Source organism: Cryptomeria japonica, chromosome 11 (genome assembly GCF_030272615.1).
Source record: "Cryptomeria japonica chromosome 11, Sugi_1.0, whole genome shotgun sequence".
NCBI classification, from domain to species: domain Eukaryota; kingdom Viridiplantae; phylum Streptophyta; class Pinopsida; order Cupressales; family Cupressaceae; genus Cryptomeria; species Cryptomeria japonica.
Genome location: NC_081415.1, coordinates 392,643,083 through 392,670,779, shown reverse-complemented (window position 1 = coordinate 392,670,779; position 27,697 = coordinate 392,643,083). Strand labels below are relative to the sequence as shown.

The window sequence follows — 27,697 nt, the reverse complement described above, 5'->3', positions numbered from 1 at the left end:
AGAGGCAGAAAATCTTTGAGCGAATTAAGGTTGCAGGATGGAAATGCAAAAGACCAAGGCAAATTAACAGCCTTCTTTGATGCTGGGAAGGGGAAGGGCCTTCCCACGGTCCAATGAAAATCTCTTCGTGGAATGTTAGGGGCATGAATGCCCCTAACAAACAACGTCTAATTAGACGCAACATTATAAAATGGAAACATGACATCGTTCTCATACAAGAAACTAAATTAGCCCAAGTAGAAGCTGAGGCTTTTAAAAGGAAATTAGGTCTTCTTAGCTGTGAATTTGTGGAAGCCAGGGGTGCCTCTGGTGGATTAGGTATCATTTGGAATCCGCGTAGCATATTATTTTGTCCAATAGCAGGAAACAGAAACTGGCTATTGGGAAAGGTAATAAGCAAACTCAGAAATCTCTCATTTACCCTAATAAACATTTATGGCCCGATTCCGGATGCTGGGAAGCGCAGAGTTTGGTCGGAAATCTCGTTTATGATGGGGCTAGATCCCTCTTCCCCTGTTATTCTAGGAGGGGACTTCAATGCTATCCTAAATTTATCAGAAAAAAAGGGTGGCATTCGCAGGGAACCGCAGTCCTTAAAAGACTTTAGAGAGTGGGTAGTTCATAACAATCTGATAGATATAGAAACTAGTAATGGAGTGTATACCTGGTACAATAGAAAATCAGGCTTTACACAAATCACTGAGAGATTAGATAGATTCCTTTTTAGAGGGAATTTGAGCGATCTAGCGGTTAACCTCTCAGCTTCGTTACTCCCATCTTCAGGATCTGATCACTATCCTGTCATCCTCAATATCAAGGGAGAGGCTACACCGAGGTGTTGCCCCTTTAAGTTTGAAAAAATGTGGATGCAAAATCCGGATTTCTATGATCTCGTAGCCAGGTGGTGGTCTGAGGTTAATTTTCAGGGATCAAAAATGTTTTGCCTTGTAAATAAACTAAAACACCTCAAAAGCAAGTTACTGAAATGGAATAATGAAGTCTTCGGTAACATTTTTGAAACCAAAATTTCATTAGAAAAAGAAATCGCAGACCTAAATGAAAAAGTGTTTAGACTAGGAATGGATCAGGATAGCTTCCTCAAAGAAAAGGAGCTCCTCGGGAAATATGAGGATACGTTAACAAAAGAAGAAATATTTTGGAAACAGAAATCTAGAGAGAATTGGCTTCAAAATGGGGATAGGAATACTAAGTTCTTCCACAACAGTACAAAAAACAGGAGGAACACTAATAGTATTCACAAGATCATGAGTAATAATGGTATTCTTCTGGAAGATCAAAAGGACATAACTACAGAAGCGGTGAACCATTTTAAAACCCTATTCAGTTCGGAATCTTCCCTTAAAGACGCCAATTTAACTTTGCTTAAGAATATTCCTAAGATCGTAACTGAAAACCAAAACAAAGCGCTTAGCAACAAATTTTCAGAATCAGAAGTAAAATTAGCTTTGGGGCAACTTAACCCTGATAAAGCACCCGGCCCCAATAGTTTTCCAGCTTGCTTTTTTCAAAAATGCTGGCACATTATTGGTAAGGAGGTGGTGGAAGCATTGGAAGCTGTTAGAAACTCTGGAAGTATTTTAAGGGAGATCAACAATACTTTCATTACTTTGATTCCTAAGAAGGAGGAATCAAGAAACTTTGAAGACTTCCGACCTATTTCCTTATGTAACACAATCTACAAGCTTTTTACTAAAATTTTAGCGAATAGATTGAAGGGCATTCTCCCTTGCATAATTTCAGAGGAACAGACCGGATTCGTTCCAGGTAGATCTATCTTTGATGGCATTATTGTTGCTCAAGAAGTAATGCACTCGTTACAACAGAATCGTTCAGCTGCTATGATGATCAAATTAGACATTAAGAAGGCATATGATAAAGTCGATTGGAGATTTTTGTGTAAATGTTTAGAATCCTTTGGTTTTTCTAAACAATGGATCAATTTGATATTCGAATGCATCTCATCTCCCAGGGTATCATTACTTATAAATGGTTCCCCAGCAGGCTTCTTCCAGATATCTAGAGGGATTAGACAAGGAGATCCTTTATCCCCTTTCTTATTTATCATAATGGCAGAGGGCCTTGGGAGAATCATTTCTTGTGCTCGTATGAATCAGATTATTAAAGGTATTAAAATCACTAATGGAATGGAGGCCATAACTCACCAGCAGTTTGCTGATGACACAATGCTGATGGGATGTGCGAATAGGACTGAAGCCATGGCTTTCAAAAGGATTCTTGACATTTATGCATTAGCTTCTGGTCAGGAAGTGAACAAGAATAAATCGGAAATCTTCTTCTTCAATACTTCGCAAAACATAGAGACAGATATTTGTAATATCTTAGGGTTTGATAGAGGGAAACTTCCTTGTAAATATTTAGGGATTCCGATGGATAAGGGAAACAATATTATTTCATTATGGAAAGGTATCCTTGATAAGATGGATCTCAGGTTGAATTCTTGGAAGAACAAATGCCTCTCTTCGGCTGGGAGGATTACATTACTCAAAGCTGTTTTGGCGGCTATTCCGATATATCAAATGTCCTGCCAACAATTACCTAAAGGAGCTCGGCTAGAAATGGTTAAAAAGATGAGGAAGTTCTTTTGGAATATGGATTCAGACAAAAAGAAATTTGCATTAATTTCTTGAGATAAAATTAGCCAACCTATCAGTTTAGGGGGAGTTGGCATCAAAGATTTGGGGGTACAAAACATGGCTCTGGGGGCGAAGTTAGTCTGGAAAATGTACTCGGAACCAAATCTTAAATGGGTAAGGATCCTCAAAGCTAAATATCTTACTAACTCCAACCCTGATAGTATATTGAGGACGGAAATATTACCCAAGGGATCCAAAGTTTGGAATTTTATGATAGAATGTAGAGAGGTGATCAGGGATTATCTAACTTGGGATATTGCGGAAGGATCTGAGGCACTGTTTTGGGAAGACTCTTGGGGGGGCTATTCAGCCTTAGACAAAATAGGTATAAGCGAAGAAGGTATAGAACATTGCAAATCAATCAGGGGTAGGTTTGTTAAGGATTATATCAAGCTTATCTCCAATGATCCCGCTTTGGGTTGGGAGTGGAAACCCCTGGATGAGATGAACTTGACAAATGCAGACAAGGAGATCCTCTGGAATAATTTGAGGCATAGGCATTTATCATTACATAGTGGGAAAGACAGGATAATATGGGCGGGTAGCTCTTCGGGCATTTACAAAGCCAAAGAAGGATACTCACTTTTAAAACTCAGTCGAGCTGCAACCAATCCTAATATTCCGATTAGCCTATGCTGGAATAACGTTGGTCTTCCCAAAGCTGGTATCTTCTCATGGGCAGCTTTCCAAAAAAGAATTCTTACCTCAGACTGGTTCTCAAAATTAGGATTCTTGGGACCATCGAGATGCCCTCTATGCGAATCAAAGGAAGAAAATGCGGATCACCTGCTTCTCAATTGTAGTTTCAGTCAGAGATGTTGGGAATGGCTTTGCTCAAGCCTTGGATGGCCGACTCCGAGACCTAGGGACATTTCTGAATGGCTGATTAGCTGGCAACCTCCTCATACAAAGGATATATATCACTTAGTGTGGACAATTGCCCCGGCTATCCTCATATGGGAAATATGGAAGGAGAGAAACAGGCGGATCTTCAAAGAATCAAAATTGAGGGTAGAATCCCTTCTAAATAAGATCGAGGCAACAATTGTGGAAAAAATCAATAATAAACTTAGACATACACAGGAAAAGTCTATTAATTTAACCAGATGGGATGAGGTTCTTTGATCTAAATGGTTGGGTTTGATAATTCCCCCGTTTATTGGGAAGGGAGGTAAACAGGCTGAGATAGATAGGAAGCTAACAAAATGGGCTCCCCCCCGAAAGGGCTGGGCTAAGCTAAACTTTGATGGTGCTTCCCATGGGAACCCTGGTGTAGCAGGTATAGGGTGTGCTATTCACCAAGATAACGGAGATCTAATAGCTAGCATTAATAAGCCCATAGGTGTGGCTTCAAATAACATGGCTGAGTTTTCAGCATTGCGGGAGGGACTGATTATAGCTAAATCACTCAAGATTAAATATCTGGAAATTGAAGGTGATTCGACATTAACTATAAATGCAGTCAGGACTAGGGAAGTGTCAAACTGGAGATTGAAAGCGGAATTAAAAAGAATTCTGGATTTGATCAAATACTTTGAGGAAACTTCGGTTAAACATATTTATAGGGAAGGTAATTCTATAGCAGACAAGTTAGCAAATTTAGGGGCAGATGGTAATTTGTCCGTCTTTAGGAAGGATATTCCCTCGGATTAAATTTTGGCGATGGCCATGTCATCAACTCATATCACTCCTCTCCAAGTCCTCTCCTAGTCCCTCAAGTATAAGTTCTAGGATATGCGGTCACCGTTTCCTTATTTCAGCATTTTGGTATACTAAGATTCAGATAAATATATATATATATATATATACAGATATATATATATATGCTCACATATATATATATGTATATATTTGTAGTTATATATGGTGTATTCATATAAATATAAATATATACATATATATATATTCATATATATAGATATATGTATATATATACAATCATATATATATACATATATATATATATGTGTGTGTATGTGTGTGGGTGTAAATAGAAACACATACAATTACACACACGCATATATACATATATATATATACAGAAACTATATATATATGAGTATGTGTATATGTATTCAAAAACATATTCAAAGCTATCCTTATTTGAACCTTCATATATGCTTGTATAAATCTCTCCTCACCTGTCCCTGTGTGTGGGTGAAAGGGGTGTTTCAGGAGTGTAGAAAGGTGATTGGTAGAAGTCGGGTATTCCTGCTCTGGCACATGCAGGTCTCCCCTCCAATGCAAGTTGTCTGAGTTTAGACTGTCCTGGGCAGCGAGGGTATAGACTGCAATAAGGAATATATGATGTCTTCTAATGACAATTAGAGACTGCCAGGCTATGTGTATACGTGCTAAGGTTACTGGTTTTTTGAATTCTAATATTCAAGATTCTTTGCATCGGATAGTGATTGAAATAAGCCCCGTGTTAAATATGGGACAGATAGCACAGGTTTCTGTTTCGATGGTTGTGGGACAGCAGTGGATTTCATAGAGTATCATAGCATTTGACTTATCTTGGATTTTAGATACCCTTTCTCTACCGGGTGGGGTCCATTCGGGTTATTACAATCTACTGAGAAATGGATGGCATGTCCTTTTTTGTAGTGGTTTTGTGGAGGGAAGTAGTGGTCAGTCCAGGCTTAGTCATGGATACAGATATGTAGAAGGTTCTATTGGATAAGACTCTGTACAGGTCCTTTGCTCTTTTGTTGTTTCACTCCTATCTCCAGGCATATATATTTCTGTGTGCATTTGTATATACTCATGATCCTGGCAGACTCTATGATAATCTCGCATATTGACATATAAATGTACATACATATGCATATGAATTTATTTATGTTATGGAGTATCAGATGTCTGCTGTGTTAAAAGTAATTAAGGAAATGTTAGAAATTGATCCTTCCCATTAGTGTAGGCAGAATTGTAGCCTGGATAATCTCTTAAATTGAAACCCAAAAGGTTAAGATGGTTTCAAGCTAAGGGATATCCAGGCTATAATCCTCTTACATAAAATAGAAAAGATGTTATTATTCATTGAATGATTGTTACAAATTATTATGTTTACTATGCTTCTAACAGTCTGGCAAAGTAAGTTGCAAGAAGGTTTTGCAAATTCCGGATATAGGACAAAAGTTAAAGCTCGAAGTATTAGTGGATTCGCCATATTTGTGAAGATGGATCCAACCGGAAAGTGTTGCAAGATTTTATGTACAAAAGAAACTAAAATGTCTAAATAAGACAGACACCATCCTCAGATGAGGAATTGTAAAAATTTACAGTTGTTTTTGTTATCTGATCCCATAAGGGATCTGGGCCAGACCGGAGGTTTTCTTATCTCCATTCTTTCCTACCGGTGCCCACACTGAATGGAGATGTAATAATTTTATAAAAGAAATAAATTTTTGGCTTCGGCCTTTTATCGATCAAAAAAAAAAAAATGTTATATGCAAATTAATTGTAAGGTTTATAAATTATTAAATGTTGTTTTTACTGTTTAGGGTTTACAAAGCTATTTTAGAGCATTTAAATATCGTCTTAACAATTTAGTATTTTAGGGTTTTATAAAAAAATTAAATGTTTATTTGCATAATGATATAGTTGTGCTACCAATCTAGCCCCATGGACCTACACGTTTTGGTCCAGTCTGCCCAAATACAGATCTAGGTTTGGTTTGACGATGGATCTGGCCAAGGTTCCTCAAAACGTTTGTGGGCTCATATGAGACAAACCTAAGCAAAAATGTCCCCAATCTTGCCACCTCCTGCTCTTGTTGCAATGTAGCCATCAATTTTTTGCATTTTTTCTATTTTTTAGTTCTATTTTGACACTTGACTTTAACTCATATGCCTAATAATGCCCCCCAACCCTAAAAACATGAATTCCAAAGAATTTTAAAAACAAAAAGAAGTGATTCCCCTCATTGTGAATGCAAACCAAAAATATCATTCATCCTTGCTGAACTTTCTTTCTTGCTTGTCATTGCACAAATAAAGTTGAAGACTAATTGGTGACAGTTCCAAGGTTGGTTCGCTATTCCTACGCATGTTAAAGAGCCCATCCATGGCCAAGGAGATCATAAAAGAAGATTTTTGCAAACAGGTAGGTTTTTTCAAGTTTCTTTTTTTCTTTTCTTTTGCATTCTTTTTAAGAAATGAACTCTTTTGTTTTGAAATTCTTGTATGAATCTATGAGATATGCTTCTTTTTTTTAAATGAGATAAGTTGATATGTGTGTGTGTCTATATGTATGTATGTATGAATGTATGTATTCTTTTGTTTTGAAATTCTTGTTTTTATTTATTCTTCTATGAATCTATGAGATATGCTTCTTTTTTCAAAATGAGATAAGTTGATATATATGTGTGCGTGTGTACATATATATGTATGTATGTATATATGTATGTATACAGATATACATATACATAAATATGTATGTATATGTATTTATGTATACATATATATACATATGTATGTATGTATGTATAGGTAAATCACTCTTTTGAGCTTTTTCTTGGGATCCTATCTTAAACCTAGAAGAGTTAGTTTTGAAATCTCCTAAACGGAGAGTTATGTAATGTACCGACTCCTTTCAGTTTGTGTTGCCTCAACTGTTAAATCCTATGCACAGTTTTGTGTCCAGAATGTTATTCAATCTTCTTCTGACATTGAGTCAAAAATGGTTGTCTCGCCTTTGTCACTCGTTCCAATTGAGCTGTATTCAAAGTCTTGGCTTTGAGAGTGTGTTGATTTTTAGAGGCAAGTCATTGGAAAAGAGTATTAAGTCTTTCGTAGACAAGTTGGATTAGATGTGTGGTGGTACTTGATAATTGTTGGTATTATATGCTACATGATACTATTATATGTATCATCCAGTAATCTTGAACTATTCCCTATTTCAATCTTCTGTATAGGCAGTCATATGATTTAATTTCTAGATCATTTGGTTGGTAGAGGTTGATGGGTTTATCTTTGTGGCTGTCTTTTTGAGTTTTGTCTCAGCTGTCGTGAGTCTTTGTAAATCTTTTTTATCAGCTGCTCATATGAAGCTATATTTGTAAAGTATTTCCATTTTTTTTTAAATGAAGGCTACATAGGTCTCAAGTAGATGCAACAAAGTCATGGATAGGTGGACAGATATTAGGCATCGTACACTCATCAGTATCATGATGACATGTCAAACAGCCCTTACTTCCTTAAGGCCTTGATTGTCCAAAGATTAGAGTTTTTTCACATCATCAGAGATGCTATCAAGGAGGTTGCCCTTGTGAATGTGATTAAGGTCATGACAGATGCAGCCTGTGTGCACAGTAACAAAGAAGTTAGTTGAGGCCACCTACAAACACATGATGGTCTCATGTTGTGTGCATGCCATGATAATGCACTTAAAGGCATGGGAAAATAGACTGGAACATGTTGGAATATTACATCAATTGTTAGATTATAGGATGGGTAAATAAATAAAGCAATGTTTAGCAAATAGATTAGTTTATAGTTTATATAATTAAAACAAAAGTTGGCTTTTGGTAGGTCATATTCCCGTAGGTAATTTAGTTTGGATTTATTGGAAGATGCATGGCTTTGTATATTAATTGAATGTAATGTAAAATCAAGTTGTGTGAATAAGATCCCGATGAGTTCAATCAAACAATTATTTTGAGTTTTTATGTGTTACAATGGTTTAGTTTTTCTGGAATTTTAAATGCTCTACCATTTCAACATGGTACCAGAGCAATCTGATCTTGTGTTGTGTGTTGCCAATCTCATTCCAAAACTTTCAAAGGCATGAGCAAACGTGCTGGGCATTCAAACTCGTGCTGCCGGATTTAAAACATGATATCTTTCTGATTTCTTAATTAATGTTAAAATTCAAAATGTTCTGGGAAGGTGATGAATCAGACAATAAAACCCAAAAAACTTTTCAAGGTAATATTGGTATTTGATGATCAATTTGTTGGAGAAGAAAGCACAAAAAAATAATGTCGTGATAAATAGTTTTCCTTCCATGCGCGGGTCATTTTTAAAATATTGAAGGTACAAAATCTCTGTGATTTCATTGTTATTAACTTCATTAAAAATGAACAATATCCCTTCTTTACAAAGTTGTTTGAATATTGAGGATGAATGATAGATGTTTCCAGCCTGGCATATAAAATATCAATCTGTTGATGATAAATGAGGAGTGAGAACAGATTTGGAGGTGAGAAATATATTCATTTCCTTACATCTGAATACATGATCGTTGTTCCATAAAAGTTAATTGAGTAGCTTCAGCATTTTATCTGAGAAGCATTTTCATTTAAAGGAAACAGTTTGCTGTTCTGTAACATATATTCTCTAGTATTTTAGTATAAGGCACAACAATTTGAAAATAAGGAAAAAGTTTAGATTTTAGCTTTGAAGTTTTAATATATCTTTTCTTTTTTAGGTGGTGAAACTTTAAGAGCACTAAAGTGTTAAAGGAAATGGTATTGAAGCTCTTTATGAAGGATTCTGAATGTTGTAGGTAGTTGTTCCAAATCTCATTGTCTTTTTTATGTCATTTTACACATTATGCTATATGAATTGGAGATGTAAAGTTTTTATTGTAATGGATAAATTATTGGTTGAATCTGACATCTCTATTTTTATGTACAGGCACTTTTATGCATACATCACATTTATTAATGGTGTATTCAAAGCCATTAACGTTGTATTTGGTGGATAAGATCTAAAGGTATCAAATAGAAGGTTGGAGGCATTGAGGTTGGAGGTTTTTTACCATCTCGATCTAGCTTCTCACTCAAGATACATTGCATGAGAAGCACAATTTCATAATTGAGTCACTTCAGGGAGCAAAGGGGGGCTTGGCTTTTCTTAACATTTTACATGGGTGCAATTAATGCATCTACATTGATTCAGGTTCTTTTGTGCAGTAGAGGAGGGATTGGTTCCCACAGCACTAGAGGACAGATATTGACACACTTGAAGGACATGTGGACTACCAGAGAAGAGTTGCTTTCTCAATATGCAGCACTAGAAGAGGGATTTTGACATAAACAAAGGAGATGTGGACTCTTGGAGGAGAGTTGTTCTCGCAGTCTGCATGGAGGATGGGGATATTTTTTGTTCTCTCATGTTGTACAGATGTTTTACAGGTTTGACAGTCAGGAGATCCACTGATGGAGTCAATTTGGTATTTCCTAGGTGAGCAAGGAGAACTGGTGGAGATGCTCCATCAAAGTTTTGAGAAGGGTTGTCATGTTCAATTCTTGCAACGTTTCATCTTTTGTTTGGACTGATGTAATAAGAGGGGAAATGTTGGAATATTACATAAATAAGTAGATTATAGGATAGATAAATAAATAAAACAATGTTTAGTAAGTAGGTTAGTTTATAGTTTATATTATGTATAGATAAAACAAAAGTTAGTTTTTGGGAAGTTATATTCCTGTAGGTAAGCTAGTTTGTATTTACAAGAAAATGTATGGCTTTGTATACCAATAGAATGTAATTTTAAAAAATCAAGTTGTGTGAATAAAATCCCTATGAATTCGATCAATCAATTATTGTGACATTTTATGTGTTATATGGTTCGGTTGTTCTAGAATTTTATATGCTCTACCATTTCAACAAATCAAACAAGTAGTTCTTGATATGAGAGATGTGTGCATGTTTATCTACAATCACCACACATCACATGCACTATTCTAGGCCTTATCAAAGAAGGACTTTCTCAAACCTATTGACCAGATATGACTAATACATCATTCTCTTGGAGAGGCTGATTGAGTTGCAAGATCCATTGCAAATGATAGTCATGACACAAAAGTTGAATTCAATATACCATGACAATGCATTCAAAGACATGGGGAAACTAAATTGAATTAAATGTGCAATTATTAATGTGTGAGATGTGTAGATCTTTATTTGCAATCAACACACATCAAATGCACTATTTTGAACCTTCTCCATTAAGGAATTTCTCAAACCCATTAAGATCAAATATACTTAATACATCATTCTCTTGAAGAAGATAATTGAATTCCAAGAGCCATTCCAATCAATAGTCATAACACAAAAGTGGACTCAATGGCTCAATTCCAAATTAAAGTTGGGGAAGAGAGTGCAAGAAGTGGTAAAAAGTGAAAAAATTTGGGTTGATGTGAAATATATAGTATCCATCATAATTTTTACAAATGATCAAACATGTGTACTCTAATATTCCAAACCTTGGAGAGGTCTATGAGTGTCTTGACACATACTTTGCCAAATGAAAGTCATTGTAGAAGCAAAAGACCACCATGTTGCAATAATATAATGAACATATTTGACTCATCATTTAGCAGAGGTGGGAATAACTCAACACTCCCTTGCATATGGCTACCTATGCATTGGACCTAAAAAGATATGTGCAAAAGGTTGTCCCAATGCCAAATGCTAAGGTGAGAAAAGACTTCATGAAGACAATTGCGAAGATGTATAATGTTGAGAATGCCTTTGCCATTCATCATAAGTTGACCAAATTTGCCACACTTACGGTATATCCAAAAAAGACAAAATTGGATAGGGAGACAATGGCACAAGAAGACCCAATACTGTGGTAGACCATGCATGGACCTCATTCTTCAGCAACAATGCGAGCCATTTCTTGGCCCAGGTTTATTGCTCTTTTGTTGCTGACAGGAACTAGCCTACATACAAGTTCATCCACTATATAAAGAGGATAAAGCACCTTGCATCTAATTGACTACAACACACTTATGTACAAGGAGAGTCCAACAGTACAATAGAATCTAGAGCTAGAGGAGTCAACACAAATTAACAATGATCAAGCACATACAAGGTTGGTTGGTGTCCATTTGAAGCAGCTTGAGCTACATAGGTCCACTAATTCTAGTGATAAAAAAATTGCAAGAGTCTTTGGGGATGATGATCAAAGTCATAGACCATGGAGGCATTAGCCAATTGTAACCATCATATCAAAATTTTGAATATAATATATTGATATTCGACATTTTCAATCCATTGTATTAAAGTGGTTTATAATTTCCATAGCTACTTCTTATATATTCTTTTATAACAAATGTTTGTAAGTACTATATTATATTTGCACCATCATCCACCTGCCATCCCCAAATTTGGGACATGCTCCCCTGCCCTTGAAATCAATCCTCAACATGCCCCATCTCCAATCCCCAAAATTCCATGTGACACTAATAAAATATGAAAATTGATTTAAAACAAAAAAATGGTTATATTTTTAAAAAAGGGGAGGAAAAAAAAATATAGAATTGCAAACTTTCAGGAATATATTACAGTGCCCTTAAAGGTTAACCAATTAATAATTAGTTTAGTGTTGAATATTTGAAAGTTTGAATTATTATGTGAATTATAATGGTGCAAGTAATTTACATTATTGCAATGATAATTGCTAATGAGTGTTATTGTCATTGTTGGTGATTTCTTGTTATGGCTTATTAGGAGAATTTGTCTATTTTGGTCTCAGTATTACTAATGCCTTGTTTATTGGTATTTTGCAAAGTTTGTAAGGAAAACTTCAAAGCATTCATTAATGCAACTAGAAGAAGATTCGAGATTCTAGAAATATGCAATGAAAGTGAGGTGCACCATATTCTAGCATTGACATACATTGATAAGAGAATCGCTTTTGGCAAGCAAATTTTAGAACTAAATCAATACTGTCAAGTGCACTTCTAGACCTAGTGCAAACAATAAGTTAGTGGATATGGTAATCTACAATAAATATTGTAAGAATAATTCTTATTTTAAAAGAGGGTTTAACTATGACCCTGCCAACATAACAAACAGTTACAAATAAATTAATAATTCAGAAAAATTTTAAAGTTAATTTAAATAGCTATTAACTATTTATGTGTGATCATAGATGGTTATAGTGGAAAAAAAATTCCATGAGGATTAATATAAAAAGGTGGAAATGGTTTTTGATTAGAAATTAATATAAAATTATAGGAATGAATAAAAATGGCAGTGGCTAGTAATTGGATAATAATAGTTCCCCCTTAGTATAATTGTCCAAAGTTTAAAATACTAATAAGATATAATATTGGATATAATCTTATAACAGTTCTAATATCATATACATAGCCTATAGGTTAATACCATCTTCAACCATAATGATCTTTGGACAATTGTAGAGAGTGCAATTAAAACTTTCAATGTATCTTTGCATGATACTTTTATGCACCATTAAAATGTTATAAGCTACAAGAATATGGGATTATTAGAGTATTGACAATGTTAATCTTAAATGAATTTTACAGTAAAGAGTGCAGGGGGGAAGATACTCAGTTGTATAGGTATAGAGAAAAAACAGAAGGCCACCAGTAGCCATCTTAGACACCACTGGTAATGCCCATTCAAGGAGCTGCAACTTGTATTTAAAGCACTAAAAAAAATTATAATATTTTAAATAATAAAAAAATGTATACATAAAAGGAATAATGTATACAAAATTAAAAGTGCATAGAATGTGAATAGATTCCATATATCACCCTTTTTCATGGCAAGAGCATAATGCAAGTCAAGCCCCACCTTTACGGAGATAAATACAATTTTGTGAACATTGTTATTAGCGTTAATATATTCAACCTAACGGAATGGGTCATACAGCATTTAGTCTAAGGTATGGCAGCAAACACCATTCAAAGCCATCTCAAGAATAACTTGATAGACCAAAAGATAAAGATTTTTTCAATTTATTTGGATTAAATCAGGTAAACTGTAAAAATCAGGTTAAGCTTAGGGTTAGGGGAAAAATTGAGTTATGGTTAGTGTTAGGTGTTGGGAAAAAACTGTCATAAAAAATGAAAAAGCCCTGAATGACCCTATATATTTTAAATAAAAATTTGCAAAAAAAATTATTTTTGCAATTAAACCACAATTATACAGTGATTTTTTGGTCAAAAAATTCCAAGGTTAGGATTTGACCAATTTTATGCAGAAACTAGCAAAGTTTCAGGGAAAAAAATCAGCATTGGGGATAAGAAAATATAAACTGCAAATTAATTTTAAGGTTTTAAAGACTAATTGGCCTTTCATACTGATTGCAGCCTTTAACTTTGTGAAAACTAATTGGCCTTTCATGGGCCACTCACAGAGATGTTATAATGCAGATTTTGCCTTGAAGATTTTGATTCACCTCTAATTTATATCAGCATCACCTCCACCACCACTCCACAGCCGTCGCCTCACCATCCCCAAATTTAGGCCATTGGTCCCCATATCCCCAAAAACCGTCCCTGCATCCCCCTGTCAGGAAACTCTATGGAGCATTGTAATAAATTCGTGTCACCTGTGGAACAGATGAAAACCCAGGCTAAAAGCTAATCCCTGTGTGGGTTTTTTATGCAAAGTATTCAGGTTTGATTGATGTTGAGAGTGAAAGCAAATATCTTTTCCATTTTTTTCAGTTTTCTTCTCGTACTGGAAATGAAACTGGTAGGGGGAGGGTGAGATAGTTTGTGTCACCTCTGCAACGGATGAAAGCACGGGATAAAAACTAATCTCTGTGCAGGGTTGGACATGACTAACGTTTTTAAAGTTTGCTGCATTGCTAGTACACATGCAGAGAGTTAGAGGTGAATTGAGCTGTAGGCATAATATTCAATTGGTTATGGCTCACAGTCAATTTTTAGCCTTTAAGAGTTTGCATGGGCTGGTTGGGGGTTTTGAAGGTTAGAGGTTCAGCAAATATCTCTCATGCCATCTCGGAGAGCTCTTCTGAGCAACAAATCAAACTTTTAAAAGCAAGTTAAGCCAAGAAAGAGAAAGTGGGACTTGGATGGATGATCGAGGCAAGCTCATGGCAAGACTGATTCGAAAGAGAAAGCTGCATAGAAAACGCTGGAGAAGATCCAGGGAGTGGCGTCTTCATTCTCCAGGAGACCAGAGCCTCATAGTGATCCTAAGATGGATACAGAGAGCCTAAATGCAGCTGGAGCGGTGCTTGTGGTTTCTATCATGTTTAAGATGCTTTACTTATTTGCTAATGATGTGAATTATCCTAACTGCGACTGGTTTCTTTCAGTTTTACGTGGATCTAGGGCACCTAACCCTCGATATCTGTAGCCGCAGGAAAATGGGCTCAAGCATACCCATATGAAAAAAATCAAATTAACAATAACAACGAAAAAAAACACCCAAGCCTCCACAAAATCCTACAGTTACTCAAATTTCCAATTATGAAAGAAATCTTAGAAACAAAGTAATCCCGGAAAACGCTGAAACTTTTCTTCAGCCAGTGAAAAAGATCATGGTGGACATTAGGAATCGTAAGACTTAATTCAAAGTGTTCAAAACATTCGCGTAATTCAAACCCTAGGAGGATATAGCACAAAATATATACAGGCCTTTTCCTCACTAAACAAACCATGACTGGCGAGATTGTGTCATTTAACGATATAAATTATTACAATATTTTGGTTGCCACTAGGGTTCTACTGGAATTCTTGCGAAAAGTAAACCATATATATGCTTCGAATGCGGATAGTTACTCATACATACCATTTCCCCAGTTGCAAAGCAGCTCACTTCTTTCCAAGGCAATTTTCTTTCACGATAAACTGGAAATATTCAAGCGAGTGAAAATATTTTGTTAGCGTATCCAACAGTTTTCTGAAAACAAATGCAGAGCAATCACCGTTTAAGTATAGAGGTTTCCCCAAATAAAATTAATTTGTTGAAAAAGAAAAACGATATAGATATGAAAATGGCAGCGGAAACTTAACCCCAAATTTGAAGGACATTTTCTAGATATGGACATAGATAGGTAGATAAGGTGATTAATCTTTTTATGTTTGTGAGATTAAAAATAACATATGAATGAATTAATGTTTTTTATAATTCTATAAGATCAAATAGTTTATGGGACTTATAGTAGCCAGTATGTAAAATTCAAGATATCGTGTTTAAATCTCTTTTTCTTTATGTATCTTGAATTTTCTATTGTGTATCTTGATCAACAAATCTGCAACACTTGTTATATTTTCTTCTTTGAACAAATTACTCAATTTGTTCACTTTTAGAGTCTCGATATAATTGATTTGAATATCCTTATAAGTTGAACACTCCATGATGTAATGTCATTCCATCTCCACCACTTCTTGAGTGCAATAACTACACCTTCTATCTACCTACACCTCTTTTGGTATCCTCTATCTTTCAGTTTTACATCTAAATTGATGCGAACTAGTTCTTATCTGAGTAATTAATATTTTTTCTTTTCATTTTATTTTCATTCCTATGTAGTTCTTTTGTGTATGGTCATATGTGGGATTGAAATTTTTTATATAGTATTTCTTTTTCTCCAAAGTTGTTCTTTCCACATGCTTTCTTTGAATTTTCCTTGCATGTTTTTTTATTTCTTCATTGTTATTTGGGCATTCTCTTATGCTAATACTTCACTTATTCATCCATTTGATGTTTTATTTCATCCATGTACTCATCCTTATGGCTAATTTATCTTCAACTACCACTTTTGGCTAGTGATGTATCTCCATGTTCTCTAATCTTTTTAGATAACTTAGCAACAAGAACATAATCGTCGCCTCAACGAGGAAAGCTCTGGCCTCCGCCAAATCAATCTCATATGAAATAGAAGATTTAATCTTGAGGTCTTTTGTGATTAAATGTTTTTGTAATCTCTCTATCTATCTTCATTTTCTTGTTGAAGTGTTGCTACCCCATACCTCACATCTATATAGTACCATTAGAACTACTAGGAGTCCAAAAAGAGTTTTCTTAGTTTTATAGTCACATAGCTCAACTCTTCTAAATCTATTTTGTAATGAATATAAGGCTTTCCATCCCCCTTGTATCCTTTTTGCTCTACGTGTTTCCCCACTAAGTTTGTTGTGGAAATCAAGGCAAGGTACTTATATTCATTGACCACTTGTAAGAGGTTGTTTTCAAAAACAAATTCCCATTGAACCTTCTATATCTTCAAGGTAAAGATCATGACCTTATTTTTGCTATTGTTCACTTGCATCCCCACCTCATGACAAAATAGTTCTAGAGATTTTAAGTTTTCCCTGAAATCCTATGTTTTTTTGCCATTAAAATAAGATCATTGGCATATAGAAGTAGCTTTATTACATAATTGGTCAAGTAAACCCCCCCACCACCAAACTTGTCTATCCATTCTTCTAATTTGTCAATGTGAATCCCAAATAAAGCAATAGATAATAGTCATCCCTACTTGACCCCAAAGTCACTTCCAAAACATTATGATAATCCTTGTTTGGTTTGAATTTTGGTCCAAACTTGGTCATACAACCTATAGACAGTAGCCCTGTATTGTTCTAAAATTTCCAATTCCTCCATCTTACTCCATAATTTGCTTCTAGGTATCATGTCAAAAGCTTTCTTGAAGTCAACGAAGCAACAAAAGACCTCCCCTCCCTACTTATCCCAAACTTTCTCAAACAAGTATATGAGTTTATTACAGTGATCAATGGTAGAATGCTTTAATCTGAAACTTGCTTGCCCTTTCGCCCTCTTTCCCTCCTTTTCAACCCAAATAATGATTCATCTTGCTATCATGCTCCCAAAAAGTTTACCGAAAAGAGGATTTATTATTATAGTGTGATATTTTGAAGGGTTGTTGATGTTGCCACTTTTGAGCAAGGGGATGACAACACTAGTCATCCAATTTGTTAGAAACCCATTCTGAATGACCTTGTTGAATATTCTTTTGATGTGAGGCACAAGGACTCCCAAGCCCCATTTAAAGTATTTTGCTTGCAGACTATTTATGTCTCGATCTTTACCCACCACGAGTTTTTTAATTTTTTCTTTAATGTTTTCTAAAGAGGAGAGTTTAGCTCTTGAATCAATAATCCTAGGGATGTCTTTATCTTGCACTCTCTCATATAGCAGCTTTGCGTGCTCTAGCCATTGAACATCTATGGTATTGTTCCCTTTATTTGTATATTTTTGTTGCAACTCTTTTCAAAAGCCTCCTAAATTGTGCCTCCCAAATAAAACCAACTCTTTTCTTCTTGTTTGCATATAATCCTATTTTTTAGTCTTACTAGCTTTGCATATGTAAGGAAGTTAAGTGGCGAAACAACTTCTTGCACTAACCTTGAGAGGATGGTAATGCAAAAATTCTACAAATTTTTACAAAAATTACAAAAATAAACATAAATAGCATGCATACCACAACATAGTGATTTACATGGGAAAAACCCTACACTCCAAAATTCGTCCAATATATTTTTCATAGATCAACAACTAATTACAATATACTCGTATAGCAAGCTTCTCACAGGAGTATCACCAATAGAGATCTAGAGGCAATTCAATAGCTATAAGACTCTTACATATAACATCCATCTTATGAACCTAATATATAGGAGGTACTATACATGAAACCATAAAATGGTATTACAAAACCATGGGCTAAAACCACCCAAGAATGGCACCCATATTATCTACAAGATGACCTATGATGTTTCAATACACACACCATGTGTAACTCCCTTTTACTACTCATTTATGCATCCAACACATTTTTATATTTTCTATTTTAGGAGACCCAACTTTTGGAGGACAACACTTTTCAATTGGGTGTCTGATTGACAAACCATTTGAAGCACTATAAAGCTCACAATGTGCTCTATCAAGCTATAAACTACTACACTAGTTACAAAAAAATTTGGGTTATTTTGAAGCCTCTGAGACACTCAAAATTGATTCCAAAATTTTTGTTCGCAACTGTAAAAAATGAAAACTTTCATATCTTCAAATCTAGACATGATCTTGCAATGAAAATTTACTAGCATGCATATCTAGCCAATTTGAAGTTGTAGCATCATAAATTGTACACCTTTAATTGGGGTGTCCAAATTCACACTCTCTTAACACTCATTTTAGTATTTCTCATTCTTCTATGCATTATAGGACCTTTATTAATTTAAATTAATATTTAATTCAATACTATGAGTACCATTCAACTTTAATTCATCATCACACTCTTATTTGGGTCATAAATTCTAGGTGTGCCCTTTATCTTTTATTATCTTGATTTATTATAAATAATACCCCATTTCGAATCACAAATCATGTTTCCCTCTATATTTTTGCACAAACTTATCTTCGACACTAGGATCCTATTATCTCTCATCCCTAAAAAGTCAACCTAAAATTGTTAGGACCAGGACACCCTGAGCATCCCGATTTGACGATTTTTTCCCTAAATTTTGAGAGGATAATAAGGTGGTCCTATCCTATTCAAATCTAGCTTCATGCAAAAAAATAATAATTTTAAGTTGGCCTAAAGGTGATTTTATTATGAAATCCCTATATAAGGCATCCCTCTTAATTTGTCTCATCATCTCATTATTGCATCTCACCATTATGTTATCATTCTAATTCAAGAGCAACACCTCAAGAGCAGACTTGATTCAAGGAGTAGCAAGCTACATCAAGGCATCTTAATCTATGTTTCAATTATAATTTCATGATGAATTTTATGTGATTTATCAAGTTATTGCATCAACACGTGGAGGACTTATCCTAAGTACATTGCTTCATCAGTTGAATGTATAATCAATTTTGTCAATCATTTCAATTCAAACATTTCCAATTCAATTCAAGGGTCAATTCAAAACCAAAGGTTTGACCTAGGCAAGCCCCTACAAACCACCCAAGCACCATTTGTTTGCCTCTTGTTTGTAGTTATAGGTTTTCAGTGGAGACAAAAAGATCTAGAAATACTCGTGACATAGAGATAAGTCACCAAAGTAAATTTGGATAGGAAACCCTTAGACCAAGGCACTTCGAGCAATCATATCTGGACTAGGATTCCCTGAGCACTCCTATCCTCAAAATTCTACACAAGATTTGACAGGGCCAAAATACAATATCGCAAGAAGCTACATTTGGGTTGATGTGCAAAAGTCAGAAGACCAAGACACTCTAGGTGACCCAAACAATGAAATCAAACTCAAATTCCAATCATAGTTGCACCTTTGTATTTTTTGCTCACTTTTCTATTTGTTGTGAAGTTTCTATTTGTGCATCAAACTGTTATAGTCTTCTAAGCTTTCATTTATATCATACTTAGATCCAAATTTGATATCATTTCAAATCCATTCGCTTTCCAAAGCAACAAAGGAATAGAAACCCTGAAGGTATCATTTGTCTCTCTTTGACAAGAGTTTGTCAAATACAATTGCCCCCTTTTTGTGGTTTTGTATTCCAATATTTGTGTGAAAGTGAGCCTTGGCTCTAATCTTACCTTGATCCATTTTCATCCATTACAAAAGCTTTGGGGAAAATTTTGGACCAATCTGTGTTCAAGTGAAAACTTAATAAAAATAGTAACCTTATGTATAAGCAAGGTTGAGACACCATTTTCCTGACATTCTCCCAGTTGTCAAACACCTTGCAAGAGCAAAGGGAGTATCTACACAATAATTTTATTGCTAGGGGACACGAGGCCCATAGACTTCAAACACCATCTAAAATTATATGTGCTCACAACCTTAGTTAAAGAATCTGCAAAATTTATCAAAGCCTCTACCTTGACCAGCTTCACCCTGCTATACTATCTCTAACAAAATGATACTAAAAATCAATATGTTTGGTTAGGGAATGAAATGTCAGGTTCTTATCTAGGTAGATCGTGCTCTGACTATCGCAATAAACTATCATTGCACCTTGTTTTATTCCAATGTTTGAACATAGTCTCTTAAACCAAATGACTTCTTTACTAGCATGAGTAGCTGCCATGTACTTTTCTTCAGTAGTGGACAAAAAAAATGCATCTTTCCACTTACACATCCAATTAATTGCACCACCAAATAAAGTAAACACATAAGAACTAGTGGATCTTTTGCTATCAATATCACCTACCTAGTCAAAATCCACATAATCATGAATATAAAAGGAAATCTTGTCTCCTATCATATTACCACGATAACACAAAGAATACTCTAAGGTACCCTTCAAATCTTTTAACTACATCCCAATGAACTCTACCAAGATTAGACACATATCTAGAAAGAACTACCACTATTTGGGCAATGTCTAGTCTAGTGCAAATCATAACATACATCAAACATTCGACTGCACTTTGGTAAGACACTTTGTTTATGTCTTCCAAATGTGACAGAGATGTAGGACAATCTAAAATAGATAATAATAAAAAACTCCGACTGTAAAGAGAACATATAATGTGTTGGCAATATGTGTTGTTATTGATGTCACCCTGATGTCTAATAATATATGTTGTCCTTGATTACCAACACTTGTTGTGTTGTCGTTGATGATATGTCTAGTATGATGATTATCAGTGTATGAGGAGATTGTTGGTAGTTGTTGTCACTATTTGTCAATTGTTTTCATTGATGTAGAGAACATATGGATATTGGTTGCACATGCTTTATGTTGTGGATGTCCACCTTCTTGGTGTTTAATTTATACACATAGTATAATGTGTTGATGCAGATGATGATGTCGATAATGTGCTTGATGGAAAAGATGGTATGATGATGATATCATATTAAGACGAGGATTAGATGCATTGAGAAACATTGTGATGAGTATTAGAAGCATGAAAATATAATGGGGATGTTTATTTTGATCTTATGTATGCTATAAAATGGTGGTTATATCTCTTGTTTGTTCCTAGGCAAGAAAATGATGTTTTTGAGACATTCTAGTCCTTGGAAGATTGATGAAGATGGTTGTTGCAGGAACGTATGCTAAAAAAAATTTGTAATAATGCTATACATTCCTCCGCACTTGATGATATTGTCATGCAAAATTGAACATAATGTTTATGCTATGTGGACATTGCTCTTCTATCTTTTCTAGTCCCTAGTATTGTAGTTGATATGGTTAGTGATTGCAATTTGCTAATAGTCTAGTTGTTTATCAAAATTGGTCTGGGAAATGCTCTACATTGATGTTTCAAGTGTTGTGACTTAGAAGACATGTTCATTTCATTTGTGTTGTGTCTTAGTTCAAGTTTCATATGTTGGTGTTGTCTTCAAGAGTTGATCTTGATGATTTGTTCATGATTGGTTTTTCCTGGCCCTCTGTGATGAAGTATTTTGTATCAAATTATGTTATGCCAGTATGATTTTGATGTGAAAATAGAAAATAAGTATTTATGGATGGCACATTGGATATTCAAGGAAATTCCTTTCTCTCTCTGTATGATGCTAGAAGATATGTTTATTGGTGCATTATGTCTAGTATTTTGTGTTGTAAGGTAACTCCTCTAGTTTGGCTTATAGAAGTTGTTATCTTTCTTTAAGTGTATCCGTGGGTGTCTTCACTTGCATTGATAATTGTTTTATATTGTATTTTGGTCCTACCTTGGCATGTGAGGATCCACATTGGACTTATTCATCCAAAATATATGTTTTTGGGTTGACTAGTAATGTACTACATGGCTTATCTACACATTACCCTCTTGTCAACTTTAGAGGATGAGTGATTGAATGTGAATTGGTTGATGTGACTTAGAAAAAAGTGATATGATATCTTTTAGTCCTCTCTATCTCCTGAATAGTACCATGTTCACCACATTTGGTTTTTGGTGACCGGCTTGATATGACCTATGTTTGTCCCCTACTTTGGTGGGCCTAATTAATATTTGAAATGAAGAAAATGATATATATAAAAGATCATATCAATTTTGATGGCGTAAATGAGTGTGTGTATCAATATAGGTAGTATTCTTACATGATCATATCATTTGCAAAGTTAGTGATGTGAAGCTATGGTAGTGTGTGGTGATTGTTCTGAAGTTGGTCACTTGAGATAGAGATTCAAGGGCAGATTCATACTTGGAGATTGTAAGAGTCAGTGTTAGTAAAGGCCTATTCATCTTGATTCATATGTTCATGTATCTTGCTCAGAGATAGTGAGTCTCCCTAGCAATTTTTTTATCTTACCTTGAGGTAATGCTTCTCAGCCTGCAAGTCCCTTGTATATGGCGCTAGTGTAGTGTACCTTAGCTTACAAGTCCTTCAAGAAGCAATTTTCTTCCTTGGAAGTGAGCTTAAAATATTATTGTAATCTTGTTCATATGTTGCTAGTTGACTCTCACCATGATTTTTCCTAGTTTGGGTTTTCTACGTAAATATGGTGTTTTCTTGTGCTTGGTATTTCATTGTTTTATGTTTCATTATTGTTCATAAGATTAAGATAAGTTGACACTGATTTATGGAACAAAGTCTAAGTTCTTGATCAAGACTAATTCACCTCCCCTCTCAGTCTTGGGGTGTGTTTAACATTTGGTATTAGAGTCAAGTTCCTCTAGAAGAAGCTTAACCACTTGAGGAAAGTCCAAGATGGCACAAGATGGATCTCACAAGACACCCAAGCTTGATTGCATGAGCTACTCCTTCTAGAAGATAAGGATGGAATCATATTTGATTTCTATGGGGTTTGGTATCTGTAATTTTGTTGTAGATGGTTATGTTACTCCTACTCAAACTACTTTGGATGAGATCAGAATGCATAGGAACAATGAAAAGGAAAGGAATGCAATCATGAGTGGTTTTGTTGATTCAAAACTCTTTAAGGTGATGAACTGCAAATTTTCTAAAGATGCATGGAAGAAACTTTGCAATATATATGAAGGAAATCGGAAAATAAAATAAGTCAAGTTGCAAAACTTCAAATTAAATTTGAGAATCTAAGGATGTCAAAAGAAGAAAATATTGATAGCTACATGCATTGAGTAACTAAAGTGGTAAATGGAATTAGAGGCATTGGTGGTAAATTGGATGAAGATGAAGTAGTAAAGAAGATACTTAGAACTCTTCCTAAAATATATGCTCCTAAGGTGTCTATTATTGAGGAAATTAAGGATTTGGACAAATATACAATGGATCAACACTATGGTGCACTCACTACTTTTGAGATGAGAGAATTTAAATTGGATAATCCTAAGAAGGAAGTTGCATTCAAGGCCAATATGAAAGTGGAAGACAATGTTGATCTTGATGATTAAATTGATAATGCAAAAGCAGGTTGTGTAAGAAGATTTAAGAAAGACACCGATAAATATAAAGATAAGTTACCCTTCAAATGTTGGGAACTGGTCACTATGAATCTAAATATACTTTCAATGAAGATAAAAATAGAAGAGGAGGTGATAAAAACAAATGGAGCAAGCCTAAAATAAGACTTTATTCCAAAGAAAGTAGTCATCCATCTAAAGAAGAAGAATGTGATGAGTCAAATGATGAAACATTGTTCATGGCTATAAAATTCGATAATGTTGATGAATGTAAGGAATTTAGTAATCTAGCTAATACTGAAAATAGTGAGAGATAATTAATTGTGTGGACTTCCCTTCATGCAAAAGAAGAACCAAATGCATGGGTGATGGACAGTGGATGTTTTAATAACATGATTGTTGATAAAAGAAAGTTCATTAATCTTGAAAGGTGGAATGGTGGATCAATTAAGTTTAGTTGCAAATAGGCTACTCAAATTTATGGCAAAGGAACCATAAGCATTGATGTGAAGAACAAGGTAGAGGATGTTCTCTATGTTAAGGTACTAAGACATAATGTTCTTAGTGTCAGTTAAATGTGCAATGAGGGATATAAGCTTACATTTCATAAGAATGGATGTGAAAAAAAAAAGCTTGGGATGGCTAATTGCAAAAGGCACAAGGATTGATGGAAATATCTACTGCCTAAAGGAAGCTAAAGGAGGAAATTGTGTGATAGCACATAGTAGTGAATGTTGGCTTTGGCACAAACAAATGGGACACATCAATTTTGACAATATGGTGAAGATTAGCTCTTCACAAGCAGTAAGAGATATGCCCAAGATAATCAAGCCTACAAACACACTGTGCAAGGAGTATTAGATGGGGAAGTAGGAAAAGCAAGATTCAAGAGTAAGGAGTATTCTACTATAAAACCCTTGGAACTGATACATATTGATCTATACGAACCTACTAGGACAAGTTAATTATATAGTGAAATGTATTTTATGTTACTTGTTTATGATTACTCTAGAATGACAGAGGTCACTTTTCTAACAGAAAAAAAATGAAGCACTAGATAAGTTTACAGCTTTCAAGTCTATGGTTGAGAATGAAATGGTTGTTAAGATAAAATGCTCAAGGTCTAATAGAGGAGTGAATTTACATCAAACGAGTTTAATAAGTTTTATGAAGACCATAGTTTTAGGAGATATCTATGTACTCTTAGGACACCTCAACAAAATGGGGTAGTAGAAAGGAAAAATAGAACATTTCAAGATATGCCTAGGACAATGTTAAAAGATGCTAATTTGTCTTATGTGTATTGGAAAGAGGTTGTGCATATTATTGTCTATATTCTCAATAGAGTGCAAGTGAGAGTTAATAATTCAAAGACCCCTTATGAGCTATGGTATGGAATAATTGCCATTGTTAGGTAGTTCAATGATGTTTTGTGTGTACCTAATTTGTCAAATAATCTTTTTTCCATCTATCATGTAGTACCCCTGCCCTAATCAATTTCTAATCTTGGTTTAATCTTGGTTAGTTTATCTTAATATAATGTTATAGTCAGATGTTTGATTTAACGCATAGCTGTTGATGTGGTTTTCACACTAGTTGTATGCAAGTTGTTTAGTGTTCCTATTTCGTGGTATTAATATCGGCCTAACGCTTTCATTAAGTTTATATATGTATGCATGTATGACTCTTGGTTGCAGGAGATTTCAGGTACAACGCCGCATGAGTGCGAGGTTCGTCTTCACCTAGATTTGCAGGTTTGAGTGTACCTCTTTAATCCTTAGAGTTGGATTAGGTGGTCGTAAGACCCTAGTTGACCATAGTCGTGCTCAAGTTAGCATCGTTAGTCGTCGTCGGTATTTCCTTTTGGTTGGGTTTGCGAGTCGTCTGTCTAATCGACTTTCTTGGTTTGCGTGCTTGGTGTGTATGGTTAAATTGCTTAATTAGTCCTTAGTAATTAATTTGATTATATATGTGTTTCTGCATTGAAGATTAATAGACTAAATTAATTGGGATTTCGTTATGCGATTATCGTTGATATTGGATTGCTCGTCTTAAATTGGGAGTAAGTTCAATTAAATGGTTGATTTTGAATATTCAATGCATTTTGTATATGCTGTTGAAAAAGAAAGATTTAAATTTAATTGCAATAGAATTAATTTAATCTTTTGGCATTTTTGAATTAGAAAGGTTAAATTTCAGTTGAGTGAGGAAATCAATTTTGAATTGAAAAGCAATTTAATTTGTTGATATAGTTGGAAAATAGTAATTTTTGGGAATTATTTTTAAATAAAAATTTTAATTCCAAAAATGAAATTTTGGTCAACTCTTCCTTATAACCTAGACTTTTGGAAAATTTGGATGATGGATATTTTTGGAAAAATGTTTGGTTGGAAAAATATTGTTGGGATGAAATTTGGGGGTTTTGGAAGGAGGAGGAATTCTTGAGCTTGCAGGTTGGGCTCTTCAGTAAATCTCTTCCAGGATTGCGTATGAAGGTAGGATTCTAAATTGTTTTCTTGTTGCCAAAAGAATTTACTGTTCTGGTTGAAAGAAATGAATTTGTTATTGAAGAATTGGTTTGATTGAGTAATAGAGTAGAATGGAAATAAGATCTTGAATTATCCCTCCTTGATTTCATTCCTTGTTTTCAAATCAATTTCTGGTTTGCTAAGAATGATTTAAAATTAAATAAAATTGAAATTTAGTTGGGGGTTTGACAGATTAGATGTTAAATTTGTGAAGATCAATCTTGTTTGACCAATATGCTGTTGGTTTTGGAGAAATTTTCCCCTTTCCTGATCTGGGTATTTTTAAAAAGATTGCAATATGGGTGAATAAAAATAAAAATTCATTATTCTTTAGTCTCTAGGAGACTGTTTTTTTTAACTGTGTGTTGCACAGTGATCAATTTTTTTTTTAAAAATAAAATTAAATTAAAAAAACTGGAAACCCCAACCACGTGGGAGAGTTCCCCACCACGTGGAGGGGTGTTGCGTGTCCAATGGGCAGCAGCGCTTTCCATGGGAAGCTGCGTGCTCCCTTTGGGAATAGCAGCTCTCCCATGGGGGCTGCGTGCTCCCATTGGGAGGCAGCGTGAGCTCCCAAGGGGGGGCCCACGTGGGGGTCCACGTGGGTACCCTCCCCCATATTAAAACGCTTTTCTTTTAAGTTTTAAAAATGTTTTTTTTTTTATTATTCAAAAAAAAATGCATATAATATTTTAATATTATTTAATGTTTAATATTTTAATTAAGTTTTTTAATTATTATAAATATTGGCATTTAATTAAAAAAATTCAAGTATGAGTTGTTATTGATTTATTGTATAATGTAAAAAAAAAAGAAAAAGAAATATACAATAGTCCATATTCAAAACTCATCTTATTTTAATGCATATTTTGGTAATTAAATACTTAATTTGTTAATTCCGTTATTAATTATTAATTTGTTATATTTAATTAATCGTGGATTATTAAATATATTCATTAATTAATAGTTAATTTTAGTAATTTTCTTTTTATGCTCAAGGAAACAATTTGTTAATCTGGGAATGGATTTTCTTTATTTGGCTTCCCTAAATATGTATATTTCCTTGATCTGTATAGTGTAAATTGGTTCTGGAAAAGGCAAATGTGTAGGATTTATTTTGAACCAGTACGTCAATGATGATGTTAATTGAAGATTAAATATCTTAATTAATTGGTTAATGGTTGTTTAAATTATATTCTTGTGAAATTGGTTAAAGAACTCGTTATGGCGTATTTTTGTATGTTCGATGCAATGAACCTTAGAGAGTTAGAAAACCAAGTGCAACCTGTATCTAAATGAAGTAGATAACTGCAATCTATTATAGATCATGTAGAAAGCTTGATCGACTTTTAATTTTTAGATCAATTCGGAAAAGATTGTATCTGCTGAATATTACCTATGTGAGTTTAATTTCTGTATTCGCTTTTGCTTACGTAATGGCAAGTCGTGCTTGTTTGATAGGTCCCTGTCGTATGGATTGACTTGGGG

General features: G+C 34.5%; 1 protein-coding gene across 3 annotated transcripts in view; it reads right to left on the bottom strand.

The window, feature by feature from the left end:
- Positions 1-15,392, bottom strand: part of LOC131071600 (serine/arginine-rich splicing factor SR45a) — a 28,020-nt gene extending 12,628 nt beyond the window's left edge. The window contains exon 1 of one of the 3 annotated variants that reach the window (XM_058007508.2): positions 15,203-15,392. In XM_058007508.2, coding sequence (XP_057863491.1) covers positions 15,203-15,205 — 3 coding nt within the window. In that variant the 5' untranslated portion in view covers positions 15,206-15,392. The remainder of the gene's footprint in view (positions 1-15,202) is intronic. The other 2 variants (XM_058007506.2, XM_058007505.2) reach the window with 2 other exon arrangements.
- Between the last annotated feature and the right edge of the window lie 12,305 nt (positions 15,393-27,697).